Source organism: Salmo salar, chromosome 16 (assembly GCF_965601325.2).
Source record: "Salmo salar chromosome 16, fSalSal1, whole genome shotgun sequence".
In the NCBI taxonomy this organism is placed as follows: Eukaryota; Metazoa; Chordata; class Actinopteri; order Salmoniformes; family Salmonidae; genus Salmo; species Salmo salar.
This window is the reverse complement of record NC_138306.1, coordinates 5,326,358-5,339,967: the sequence shown is the minus strand read 5'-3', so window position 1 is coordinate 5,339,967 and position 13,610 is coordinate 5,326,358. Positions and strand designations below refer to the sequence as shown.

The 13,610-nt window shown below is 41.0% G+C and overlaps 1 protein-coding gene across 1 annotated transcript; it reads right to left on the bottom strand.

Annotated features, from left to right (window-relative positions):
- Positions 1–687: 687 nt before the first annotated feature.
- golt1bb (golgi transport 1Bb) lies at positions 688–13,468 on the bottom strand. Its single transcript, XM_014147732.3, has 5 exons — positions 13,249–13,468; positions 10,305–10,396; positions 2,556–2,734; positions 2,035–2,116; positions 688–1,741 (listed from the first exon to the last, which is right to left on the bottom strand). Exons 1-5 carry the CDS (start codon positions 13,271–13,273, stop codon positions 1,703–1,705), a joined length of 417 nt encoding a protein of 138 aa, XP_014003207.1. The 5' UTR covers positions 13,274–13,468; the 3' UTR covers positions 688–1,702.
- Positions 13,469–13,610: the final 142 nt, after the last annotated feature.

Here is a 13,610-nt window from a genome sequence, read left to right as displayed (position 1 = left end):
CTTAACGTAGCCAGGTGAAAAAAAAAAAAGCCTGAGACTAAATCCCCCACATTCTGGTCTTGACAAGAATAAAACATTTAAAAAAAACATTTTGGGGAGGTTCTCTTCTGCACTGTTCAACCAATCCAGTAAATGAAGGAGTGTTGGTTTGTTAACATCCAAAACTGGAAGTCATGTCACTGCCTCGCTCTTCCATTTCCCCTGAAACCCGGAGGCTAGCATAGATTCTACAAGTGTCTGGAACTCTATTGGAGGGATGCGACACTATTCTTCCATGAGAAATTCCATAATTTTGTGTTTTATTGATGGTGGGGAAAACTGTCTCAGGCACCGGCCCGGAATCTCCCATAAGTGTTGAATTGGGTTGAGATCTGGGGACTGACACACTTTAAACACGTCTTCCAAAGTCACAAATATTTTATGCTAGTCATGGTAGCCAAAATAATGGGCAACTGAGCTTTTTTTAATACATGACAGAGCATGATGGGCTGTTAATTGATTAATTAACTTAGGAACCACACCTGTGTGGAAGCACCTGCTTTCAATATACTTTGTATTCCTAATTTACTCAAGTGTTTCCTTGATTTTGACAGTTACGTGTACATTACTAGTTTTTAAATCAGCATTGCCTGTTCTTTTAGTCTACATTAGTAATCTGAATTTTGTGTTAAAAAATTGTCAGGCAAATTTGTTTTTAAAACACACTATTTCAAGTATGTATTTACAAAAGATACATTGAGTAAAACATCTCTCTGACAAACCTCTTAATACATTAAGTAGAAAGTGACAAAGCCCAGCTGCTGTGAGACCATCAATATCTGGGTTGTAGAGACACATCTGTAGCATTGGATGCATTCGTTTTAGCTCGCCCAGTGCCCCAGGTGGGTGGAAATTTTCAATTCAGGAAGGAATAGTTTAAAATGTGTAAATTCAACTCACCCGGTGTCCTGGACAAGCTTAAATGAATGTACCCATTTGTGACCCGTTGTGCGCACAGGGCAATTCATCTTCAACAGCTTAGTATTTAGTGATGCAAAACATTCTGAACATTGCAGATAGAAATAGAATAAATAGAGCTGACATAATTCCCTATCTGACAGAATCACATCTGTTCTACACAATACATTTCTATCTGAACGTTCTGTAAAGCTACATCCTCCTGAACAGTACCCAGGTGTAACACAACTGTACTCTAAACAGCCATACAAAAATTCCAGAAACTCTTCATCATCAAGGTAATCAAAACACTTCTCTGACTGTACAGACAACATTCCAGAAGAAAGACTGCTGTAACAGATTCAAGACTTCTCCTCCATAGCGATGTCCAATCTAGTGGTTGGTCCAGTCATATGTCAATCATCATAATCAGTCGATCAGGAACGGGCAGTGACACAAAAAGGGCCCAATTCACCCATTGGGCCTTGAAATAAAGTAGTCCCTTAGTAACAATGTCCATCGATGGCAACCAGGTTATAAGACCATTTCCGTCAAAGGAAGCTTTACGATACCAGTTGTATTCATACGCCTGCCCAAAGAAACATTATTTTCCTTTGAACAGAAAGAGGTTTCTGATTCACAGCTTTGACCTTTAACATGGGGGTAGTCTTGGCCAATAGTTGACCAGTAGAGAAAAGTCACCAATATAAACTATTATAAATAGAGTAAAGCGATTTCATATCCTCCAATCCAAAGATGTTCACTGTTATACCATATTGTTGCTCTCGCCGACTTTGTCCACAAACTGAAAAAAGATAAAAATGTATTATCAGTAAACCACAATCTGTCATTTAAGGGTGGTTTGCCAGACACAGATTAAGCCTAGTCCTGGACTAAAAAGCAAGCTCAATTAATAATCTTAATTGAAAGTGTTTTTTTTTTTTTTCAGGACTAGGCTTAATTTGTGTCTAGAAAACTTGCCCCTAGAAACAAAGGGCAATGGTGCAAGGCGCAAAGAGCCGTAAACAGCCGACTTTGGCAATTCTATGAACTTTATCACATTACACGTGGCAAATAAACTTGAAACTTGATACTTACTCCACTAATCCCTGGGAGGTTGAGTATGGACCCGAGGACAGGCACCCTCCTGATGAAGCCTACAGCCACTGGGAAGAAGCCCCTGGAAAAGTGAAGAGAGTGACATTTGGGGTGAATCTCAAAAGTATTTCTTGATTTTTCAAATCCTGTTCCCTCACCTACTTCGCAAAATGTTAGAGGGAAGCAAAGAGAGCATTGGAGAAGATCTGAGGTTCCTTCTGCTCCAATGTTCTCCTTGCTTCTCTGAGGTTTTGAGAAAGGAGGAGAGAGAGAGAGAGAGAGAGAGAGAGAGAGAGAGAGAGAGAGAGAGAGAGAGAGAGAGAGAGAGAGAGAGAGAGAGAGAGAGAGAGAGAGAGAGAGAGAGAGAGAGAGAGAGAGAGAGAGAGAGAGAGAGAGAGAGAGAGAGAGAGAGAGAGAGAGAGAGAGAGAGAGAGAGAGGAAGCAGGGAATCAAGAAAAAAAACATGGCCAAAATAAGTTTGTTCAAATATTTGGCTAACTGTCCATTTCAGACCAACTGACCTGAATAAGAGGAAGAAGCCATAGATCTCCAGCACCACTCCGATGATAGGCCAGCCAATCAGAACCACCAGCACACCCCCCAGGAAGAAACTTGTGGCTTTAAATTTGTGTCTCTGGAAGAAGAATTTGAAGGTACGCTCCAAGCCGATGACAAAGGATAGGCCTGCTACAAACAATATCTGACACACAAACACAGGGGTGAGAAATAAAAGGTTAGAGGATTTTTAGAATCCCATGACAGTATACTGCACTACTAGCCTGGCGGCATCCAAATTGATTTAGCTACACTTCCCTGCCGTTTCACTTCAACATTGAAACGTAGTAGTGAAAGCATTTTGGATGCAAGGCTAGTGCAGTACAGTATGTCATTTCACTTAATTTAGCTATGTAAACGACTGGAGGACACATACCAGCTAGACAAGTCCTAACACAGTGGTCTGATCAGAGACACATAGTACTAGTACTGTAGATTAGTAGGCAGTGCAATACAACAGAGAATCATCAAAGCCCTCCACAAACCAGGGCCTAAAATGAACAGATTTTCTCATTGGCAGGTAGAATATCTAATTCCCCAGCCACATTGGCAGGTGGTCACACTAAGGGATCTATAGTGTGAGCATTTCATAAGAATATTCAAAAGTCAAATATGAGCACATGCGAGTTGTGATTTATACTGTAGCAAAGGAAATGCTGCAGTAGCTGTTTTCAAAGTATTTTTGCCATTTTGTTTTATTATCTGGTAATTACACAAAGATCTATGAATCCTAACGTTATATCTCACCTCGCACAGCAACACTGCCTGGCTGAGGGGCCGTGTGCACTGTGAGTGAAGTGCTGAAAGATTTGTTTTTAGAAGAAATGCGCACAGGCATAAAATTGGTCTAATTTACTCAAAAGCTTACTAAAGTGAGACTGTCCTCTTGTTTCTTGGCTATTTACATTTTCCTTACATACTAGTTTTTTTTTATGTTTGAGTCTAGTGCTAGTGAAGAAGAAACGTCCTCGGCTACAAGTCAGATTCTCAGGAAACGCTCTTTTCACGCCACTTTTTCCATTGCAGATTAGGAGAATTTACGTTGCAGATTTGGAGAATTAACGTAGCAGGTCAGGAGACTGAGGTTAGGGAAAATGCTCTCCTAACCGGCTATGAAAATCCCTTTGTAATCAAAGTGGCGGGAAAAGAGTGTGGGCTCATTTGAGCGGTAATGGCGAAAGCAACCCACTGTAGTCGAAAGTCAAGGAGGTGCATCTGCCACCGCCGAAAGTCGGACAATGCAGTGTTTTTCCAACAGCTAAACTCAGATCAACATGGCAGTGTCAACGTAGCTGCTATTGTTTATCAATGTCTGTCTATATAAAATGTAAAAATAAACTTTTCTATACCCCCATATCACACACTGGAAACATAACGTGTGTATAATTCATTGGTTAGACTAGAAAGGTCTCAAATATCACTTTATTTGTATCACCTGTAGCTTTAAGATATGACAAAGTTGGTTCCTGTTTTAGTCATGTATTTTGCCACACTCACGTGAGTCAAACAAAAACACCGTAATGACTGGTTGGCAAATTGTGCCCCACACAATGCAGGTGATGGCTGCTGCATGGTGCCGTTGGTGAGAAGCAACTGCAGCGACTTCAAAAACTGCATGACCTTTTATCTCATTATTTTTGACAAGTTCATGGAGTCGACATATAGTCGCAAGCCGGACAATTTTTATAACCATAATGCAACACACTTTGAAAGGTGGTGACCAACGATGGTCAATTACTTGACAAAAGTGATCCGTTTGAACTTGCCCCGTCCCTCAGATTTTCACAGGGACTGCACGTGATGACTGGAATGGCCCCGTTACCACAGTAACCTTAAAGGGGCAGCTGAAAATGTCTAATCGGTGACAAAATATTGAAATGACATTGCGCAACATTCCAAATTTCTTACAAGTAATACATTTCTTGTTTTACAAACATTACTATGCATGCACATCAGTATTTTTCTTCTGTGTGTAAATAGGGCTGTGACGATACCATGGCAATATTCTTTCCATGGCAAAAATGAAAAAACACAAAGCAGAGCAATCTCTTGCAGGACATACAATACTGTGTGTTATAACTTGGAAAATAAATACATGTTATTTGGGATGACAACATAATGTTTGTTTCCAACAAGATGTTAAATCCGTTTCGTGTTTTGTTTCTTTGCCACGATACTAACGAGTACTGCGATACTGGTATCGCCTCAGCCCTAGTAAAATATCTAATCTACCTGCTACAGTGGCTGGTAGATAAAAAGGTTCGTTTAGGGCCCTGTCCACAACTCTAGCTAAAACGTTTTTTGTTTTCTTCCACAATAACTCTGCGTTTAAGGAAGTGGCACCACCATTGAAACATCTGAACCAAAGATTTTTAGAACTAGGATAGACCACAGCCTGTAGTTTCCAATGGGAACAAATGAGTCATAGTGGGCAGAACAAGCAAGGAGGTGGGCAGAGCCAAGCACAAGCTAGCGAGATTCTATTGGCGCGTTCTAGCGCACATTTGCATATTTCCGCGATGGAACACCTACTCTGTGAAGTGTGCGTGTGCAATAACTCCATTCGCCTTTGCACTCCTAAAAAACGCAATTTTAAAATCTTTGACAAAGGGTAAAGTCCACAAAAATTTTGTCCACTCTGTTCAAAACAGATTTTAGTTTTGGGAACAGAAAACTGCGTTGAGATCAAATGTTTCATTAATGAGAAAGTGTGCAGAATTTCAGCTAAAATCCCTCTCGTTCCATCTTCTCCCACTGCCGGCCACTGGTCTTCCAGTGAAATATCTGTCTCATTGTTCTCTGTCGGAACTGTTGAGGGATACGAACATGGGCGAGGGAACTGAACAGGGCAGGACTAAAGTTGGGGAAAGCTTTGGCAATGTAAACATATGTTTCCCATGCCAATAAAGCCCCTTGAATAGAAATGAAAGACGAACATTATTCATCGTATTTACCGTGTTCCAAGATGGCGTAGCAGTCGGCGTCTGTTTTGTTTGTCTTGTCCCGTGTATATATCGTTTTCTTTGTATATAATTCGTACATTTTTTATATTTTTTATTTCCAACTACGGACTGAACATACTCTCCTGCAACCCGCCTCACCCAATGTGGTATGGATCTACTATTTTTCATACTTTTGAACCGGAACCCACTTCAGCAGCTAGCCAGCTAACTAGCTACTAGCTAGTAGTCAGTTAACAGTGATGACCGCTAGTAGTGGTTAACTCAGACATCAGCCAGCCTCAGCCTGGCCAATTCCTGCCAGTCTGCACAGCGTGATATCAACCCAGAGCATATCGGACTGCTCTCCCTAATGTCAATATGCCTTGTCTATTGCTGTTTTGGTTAGTGATTTTTGTCTTACTTCACTGTAGAGCCTCCAGCCCTGCTCAATATGCCTTAGCTAGCCATTTTGTTCCACCCCCCACACATGCGGTTACCTCACCTAGCTTAAATGGTGCCTCTAGAGACAAAACCTCTCATCGTCACTCAATGCCTAGGTTTACCTCCACTGTACTCACATCCTACCATACCCTTGTCTGTACATTATGCCTTGAATCTATTCTTCCGCGCCCAGAAATCTGCTCCTTTTACGCTCTGTCCCGAACGCACTAGAAAACCAGTTCTTATAGCCTTTAGCCGTACCCTTATCCTACTCCTCCTCTGTTCCTCTGGTGATGTAGAGGCTAACCCAGGCCCTGCAGCCCCCAGCATCACTCCCATTCCCCAGGCGCTCTCATTTGTTGACTTCCGTAACCGTAAAAGCCTTGGTTTCATGCATGTTAACCTGTTAGGGATAGGGTGCAGTATTTACACGGCCGGATAAAAAACGTACCCGATTTAATCTGGTTATTACTACTGCCCAGAAACTAGAATATGCATATAATTATTGGCTTTGGATAGAAAACACCCTAAAGTTTCTAAAACTGTTTGAATGGTGTCTGTGAGTATAACAGAACTCATATGGCAGGCAAAAACCTGAGAAGATTCCAAACAGGAAGTACCCTCTCTGACCATGCCCTGGGCTTCTTGGCTCTGTTTATTGAACATTTAGGATCTTTGCTGTAACGTGACACTTCCTACGGCTCCCATAGGCTCTCAGAACCCGGGAAAAAGCTGAATGATGTAATTCCAGCCGCTGGCTGAAAAACTTTAGCGCCTTGGTTAAGTGGTCTATCAGAGGACAATGGGCTGAGGCGCGTGCACGAGTCGACTCCATGTTTTTCTTTTCTTTTGTCTTTGAACCTAAACACAGATTCCCGGTCGGAATATTATCGCTTTTTTATGAGAAAAATGGCATAAAGATTGATTTTAAACAGCGGTTGACATGCTTCGAAGTACGGTAATGGAATATTTAGAATTCTTTTGTCAAAAAAATGCGTTGTGCGCGTCACCCTTCTTTACCATTCGGATAGTGTCTTGAACGCACAAACAAAACAGAGGATATTTGAACATAACTATGGATTATTTTGAACCAAACCAACATTTGTTATTGAAGTAGAAGTCCTGGGAGTGCATTCTGACGAAGACAGCAAAGGTAATAACATTTTTCTTATAGTAAATCTGATTTTGGTGAGTGCTAAACTTGGTGGGTGTCTAAATAGCTAGCCCTGTGATGCCGGGCTATCTACTGAGAATATTGCAAAATGTGCTTTCACCGAAAAGCTATTTTAAAATCGGACATAGCGAGTGCATAGAGGAGTTCTGTATCTATAATTCTTAAAATAATTGTTATGTTTTTTGTGAACGTTTATCGTGAGTAATTTAGTAAATTCACCAGAAGTTTGCGGGGGGTATGCTAGTTCTGAACGTCACATGCTAATGTAAAAAGCTGGTTTTTGAAATAAATATGAACTTGATTGAACAAAACATGCATGTATTGTATAACATAATGTCCTAAGATTGTCATCTGATGAAGATCATCAAAGGTTAGTGCTGCATTTAGCTGTGGTTTGGGTTTATGTGACATTATATGCTAGCTTGAAAAATGGGTGTCTGATTATTTCTGGCTGGGTACTCTGCTGACATAATCTAATGTTTTGCTTTCGTTGTAAAGCCTTTTTGAAATCGGACAGTGTGATTAGATTAACGAGAGTCTTGTCTTTAAAATGGTGTAAAATAGTCATATGTTTGAGAAATTGAAGTAATAGCATTTCTAAGTTATTTGAATAACGCGCCACAGGATTCCACTGGCTGTTACGTAGGTGGGACGAAATCGTCCCACTGGCCCTAGAGAAGTTAACATTAGAAGCCTCCTCCCTAAGTTTGCTTTATTCACTGCTTTAGCACACGCCGCCAACCCGGATGTCCTAGCCATGTCTGAATCCTAGCTTAGGAAGGCCACCAAAAATCCTGAAATTTCCATCCCTAACTATAACATTTTCCGACAAGATAGAACTGCCAAAGGGGCGGAGTTGCAATCTACTGCAGAGATAGCATGCAAAGTTCTATTAGTCTCTATGGGGCTGCCACAGGGTTCAATTCTCGGGCCTCCTCTTTTCTCTGTATATATCAAGGATGTCGCTCTTGCTGCTGGTGATTCTCTGATCCACCTCTACGCAGACGACACCATTCTGTATACATCTGGCCCTTCTTTGGAAACTGTGCTAACAAACCTCCAAACAAGCTTCAACGCCATACAACACTTCTTCCGTGGCCTCCAACTGATTTTAATTGTTAGTAAAACTAAGTGCATGCTCTTCAACAGATTGCTGCCCGCACCCTCCCGCCCGACTAGCATCACTACTCTGGACGGTTCTGACCGAGAACATGTGGACAACTACAAATACCTAGGTGTCTGGTTAGACTGTAAACTCTCCTTCCAGACTTACATTAAGCATCTCCAATCCAAAATGAAATCTAGAATCGGCTTCCTATTTCGCAACAAAGCCTCCTTCACTCATGCTGCCAAACATACCCTTGTAAAACTGACTATCCTACCTATCCTTGACTTCGGCGATGTCATTTACAAAATATCCCCCAACCCTCTACTCAGCAAATTGGATGTAGTCTATCACAGTGCCATCCGTTTTGTCACCAAAGCCCCATACCCACCACTGCGACCTGTGTGCTCTCGTTGGCCGACCCACACTACATATTCATCGCCAAACTCACTGGCTCCAGGTCATCTATAAGTCATTGCTAGGTAAAGCCCCGCCTTATCTCAGCTCACTGGTCACCATAGCAACACCACCCGCACCACGTGCTCCAGCAGGTATATTTCACTGGTCATCCCCAAAGCCAACACTTCCTTTGGCCGCCTTTCCTTCCAGTTCTCTGCTGCCAATGACTGGAACGAATTGCAAAAAAATCGCTGAAGGTGGAGTCTTATATCTCCCTCTCTAACTTTAAGCATCAACTGTCAGAGCAGCTTACTGATCACTGTACCTGTACAGAGTCAATCTGTAAATAGCCCATCCAACTACCTCATCCCCATATTATTACTTACTGGGGTGCAAAAGAGCAAGGGGGTATGTCTACTTGCACATCTATCACTCCAGTGTTAATGCTAAATTGTAATTATTTCGTCTCTATGGCCTATTTATTGCCTACCTCCCTACATTTGCACACGCTGTACATAGATTTTTATATTTATTTTCTATTGTGTTATTGACTGTACGTTTGTTTATGTGTAACTCTGTGTTGTTTGATTTTTTTGCATTGCTTTGCTTTATCTTGGCAAGGTCGCAGTTGTAAATGAGAACTTGTTCTCAACTGGCCTACCTGGTTAAATAAAGGTGAAATAAAATAAAATAAAAATCCTCCACGATATCACAACTCACGTGACCAATCGAAGCTCACCATAGCTTCCAACCCATACTGGGGATCCCGAGTAGGAGTTGGAATTGTCAAAGACTCCAGGCACACTAGTCATAGACTGTTCTCTCTGCTACTACATGGCAAGTGGTACCGGAGCACCAAGTCTAGGTCCAAGAGGCTTCTAAAGAGCTTCTACCCCCAAGCCTTAAGACTCCTGAACATCTAATCAAATGGCTACCAAGACTATTTGCATTACACACCCCTCTCTTCTACGCTGCTGCAACTCTCTGTTATTAACTATGCATAAGTCACTTTAATAACTCTACCTACATGTACATATTACCTTGACACCGGTACCCCATGTATATAGCCCCGCTATTGTTATTTACTGCTGCTCTTTAATTATTTGTTATTCTTATGTCTTACAAAAAAATATTATTTTCTTAAAACTGCATTGTTGGTTAAGGGCTTGTAAGTAAGCATTTCACTGTAAGGTCTACACCTGTTGTATTTGGCACATGTGACAAATAAAATTTGATTTGAGTGGACAGCACTGCATCTCAGTGCTAGAGGCGCCACTACAGACCCTGGTTCGATTCCAGTCTATCACAACCCGACGTGATTGGTCCCATAGAGCGGCGCACAATTGGCCCAGCGTCGTTAGGGTTTGGCTGCTTGTATAGTGTACACGCCAGTCCCGTAAAGCATGGTGCTTGCAACGCCAGGGTTGTGGGTTCGATTCCCACGGGGGACCAGTATGAGGGGAATAAAAATTATGAAAAAGTATGCAGTCACTACTGTAAATCGCTCTGGAGAAGGGCGTCTGCTAAATGAGTAAAATGTAAACAGCCGGTAAGGGGTACATTTTGGATCATTCTCGTAAAAAAAAGAGGTGGACATACATGTAGCAGGGCATCTATTGCAAACATTGTGATTACGTAGTAGACTATAACTCACATTTCCAATGGCAAGAAGGGCTTTGTCAAAAAACAGGATCATCCCAAAGAAGAGGAAGAACACGCCAAAGCCTGTCAACCCCATCCCGATTTCTGTGGAGCCAAAACTAGAAGTCAATACATTTGTATTTATTATGGATCCCCATTAGCTGCTGCCAAAGCAGCAGCTACTCTTCCTGGGGTCCAGCAACATTAAGGCAGTTTCTACAATTTTAAAACATTACAATACATTCACAGATTTCACAACACACTGTACGTTTGTTGCCACACGACTGAACAGTAGTCAAGGTGCGACAAAACTAGGGCCTGTAGGACCTGCTGTTGATAGTGCTGTTAAGAGGCAGAGTATCGCTTTATTATAGACAGACTTCTCCCCATCTTAGCTACTACTGCATCAATATGTTTTGACCATGACAGTTGACCATGACAGTACTCCAAGCAGTTTAGTCATCTCAACTTGCTCAATTTCCACATTATTTATTACAAGATTTAGTTGAGGTTTAGGGTTTAGTGAGTGTTTTGTTCCAAATAGAATACTTTTAGTTTTAGGATATTTAGGGTGAACTTATTCCTTGCCACCTACTCTGAAACTAACTGCAGCTCTTGGTTGAGTGGTATGTTGTTAGTAAAAAATTGAAAAAAGCAAGGGGCCTAAACAGCTACCCTGGGGAATTCCTGATTCTAACTGGATTATATTTGATAGGCTTCCATTAAAGAACACCCTCTTGTGTTCTGTTAGACAAGTAACTCTTTATCCACATTAAAGCCATAACACATACGTTTTTCCAGCAGCAGGCTATGATCAATAATGTCAAAAGCTGCACTGAAGTCTAACAAGACAGCCCCCACAATCTATTTATCATCAATTTCTCTCAGCCAATCATCAGTAATTTGTGTAAGTGCCGTGCTTTTTGAGTGTCCTTCCCTATAAGCATGCTGAAATGTTGTTGTCAATTTGTTTACAGTAAAATAGCATTGTATCTGGTCAAACAATTTCTTCCAGAAGTTTACTAAATGCTGGTAACAGGCTGATTGGTCGGCTATTTGAGCCAGTAAAGGGGGCTTTACTATTCTTGGGTAGCGGAATGACTTTAGCTTCCCTCCAGGCCTGAGGGCACACGCTCTCTCCTAGGATTAAATTGAAGATGTGGCAAATAGGAGCGACAATATGATTGCTATTATCCTCAGTAATTTTCCATCTAGATTGTCAGACCCCGGTGGCTTGGCATTGTTGATAGACAACAATCATTTTTTCACCTCTTCCACACTGACTTTACGGAATTCAAAAGTACAATTCTTGTCTTTCATAATTTGGTTCCGATATACTTGGATGTGTAGTGTCAGTGTTTGTTGCTGGCATGTCATCCCTAAGTTTTATTATCTTACCAATGATAAAGTCATTAAAGTAGTTTGTAATATCAGTGGGCTTTGTGATGAATGAGCCATCTGATTTAATGAATGAAGGAGCCGAGTTGGCTTTTTTCCCAAAATTTTTATTTAAGGTGCCCCAAAGCTTTTGCTATCATTTTTTATATAATTGATCTTCGTTTCAGTGTAGTGTAGTTTATTTTTATTTAGTTTAGTCACATGATTTCTTAATTTGCAGTACATTTGCCAATCAGTTGGGCTGCCAGACTTAATTGCCATACCTTTTGCCTCATCCATCTCCACTATACAATTTTTCAATTCCTCATCAATCCAATGTGGATTTAACAGTTTTTACAGTCATTTTCTTAATGGGTGCTTATTAGTAACTGGAAAAAGTCATTTCATAAATGTGTTAAGTGCAGTGTCTGGTTGCTCCTCATTACACACCACAGACCAGCAAATATTCTTTACATCATCAACATATGAATCACTACAAAACTTCTTGTATGACCTCTTATGTATGCACACTATATTAGGCCCAGCCTTTGTAACTTTGATTTTCCTAGATATGGCTATTATATTGTGATGACTACACCCTATGGATTTGGATACTACTGCTTTAAAGCAAATATCTGTAGCGTTAGTAAAAATGTGATCAATACATGTTGATGATTTAATTCCTGTGCTGTTTGTAACTACCCCGGTAGTTTGACTTGCAGGCAGAGTTCAACGTTTTTTCCTGAGTGGGCAGCTTGATGATAGCCAGTCAATATTTTAATCGACAGAAAATATACTTCTCTGTTGATATCACATACATTATCAAGCATTTCACACATATTATCCAGATACTGACTGTTAGTACTTGGTGGTCTATAGCAGCTTCCCACAAGAATGGGCTTTAGGTGATGCAGATGAACCTGTAGCCATATTACTTCAACATTATTTAACATTAGATGGTCTCTAAGCTTTACAGGAATGTGGTTCTGAATATAGACAGCAACACCGCCTCCGTTGGTTGGCATTTCTCTCTTTTCTGTAGATGTTATAACCATGTATTGCTACCACTGTAGCAAAGGTATTACCTAAGTGAGTTTCAGAGATAGTCAGAATATGGATGTCATCTGTTACAAGCAAGTTGTTGACTTCATGGACCTTGTTTCTTAGGCTACATATGTTAATATGGGCTATTTTTAGCACTTTTCTGGGTTGCTTGATTGTTTTTAATGCTTTACTGGGAAGCTTATCAGAGGTAGACTTAATCATGTTATTTACATGTTATACATTCAAGTCTAACTAGCCACATTGTTTCCATTGACATTGATTGACACCTAAAGCATCCATCCATATACTCTCTCTTGTCTGCACATTCGTTACTTTATGAGCAGGAGTAGGTAGGTAACTAGCTATCGCCCATGATTTGACTAGCAGTGTAATAAGTTCATAATAGGTCGTTCATAAAACAGGGCGATGGGCCCAACTGGTCCCATTCATTCAACCTGGCTAGCTAGAAGGACTGCTCACAAAGAGAAGATACAACAACGCTTTAAACATGTCATTTATAAATGAAACGGTCTTACTCTGGGAATCCGTTAGAGAAATCATTTTGTCGGAAGTGTAGCGATTGGAAAATCACTTGTGCTCATTCAATAATCGTTAGACAGCGGTAGCTTGTTGAAGCAGAAGAAAAGCTGGCGCCACGTCTTCTTCGTGATTCATGCGGTCACGCACGCTCAAATGACACGTTCACGGGAAACAGTTCTGCGCGGTGCTGCGTAGAGCTTTAGTCGTGATAAAAAGTCAAGATATGGGGGGGATGTGTGTGTTGCTATTTGTGAACAGAGATCTGTATATAATGACGAGATGCCCATGTCTCCGCCCTAACAATTGGAGTCGTTGTCCCAAAGATGGGAAGGCAGGCGACAAGCTTAAGCTTAGTTCC

Coding starts and splice junctions, on each gene's coding strand:
- golt1bb (XM_014147732.3), bottom strand. CDS start 13,273: ATGATTTCTCTAACGGATTCCCAGA. Junction 10,397..13,248: donor TTCTCTAACGGATTCCCAGA/GTAAGACCGTTT, acceptor TTGGCTCCACAG/AAATCGGGATGGGGTTGACA. Junction 2,735..10,304: donor CCCTTCTTGCCATTGGAAAT/GTGAGTTATAGT, acceptor TTTGTGTGTCAG/ATATTGTTTGTAGCAGGCCT.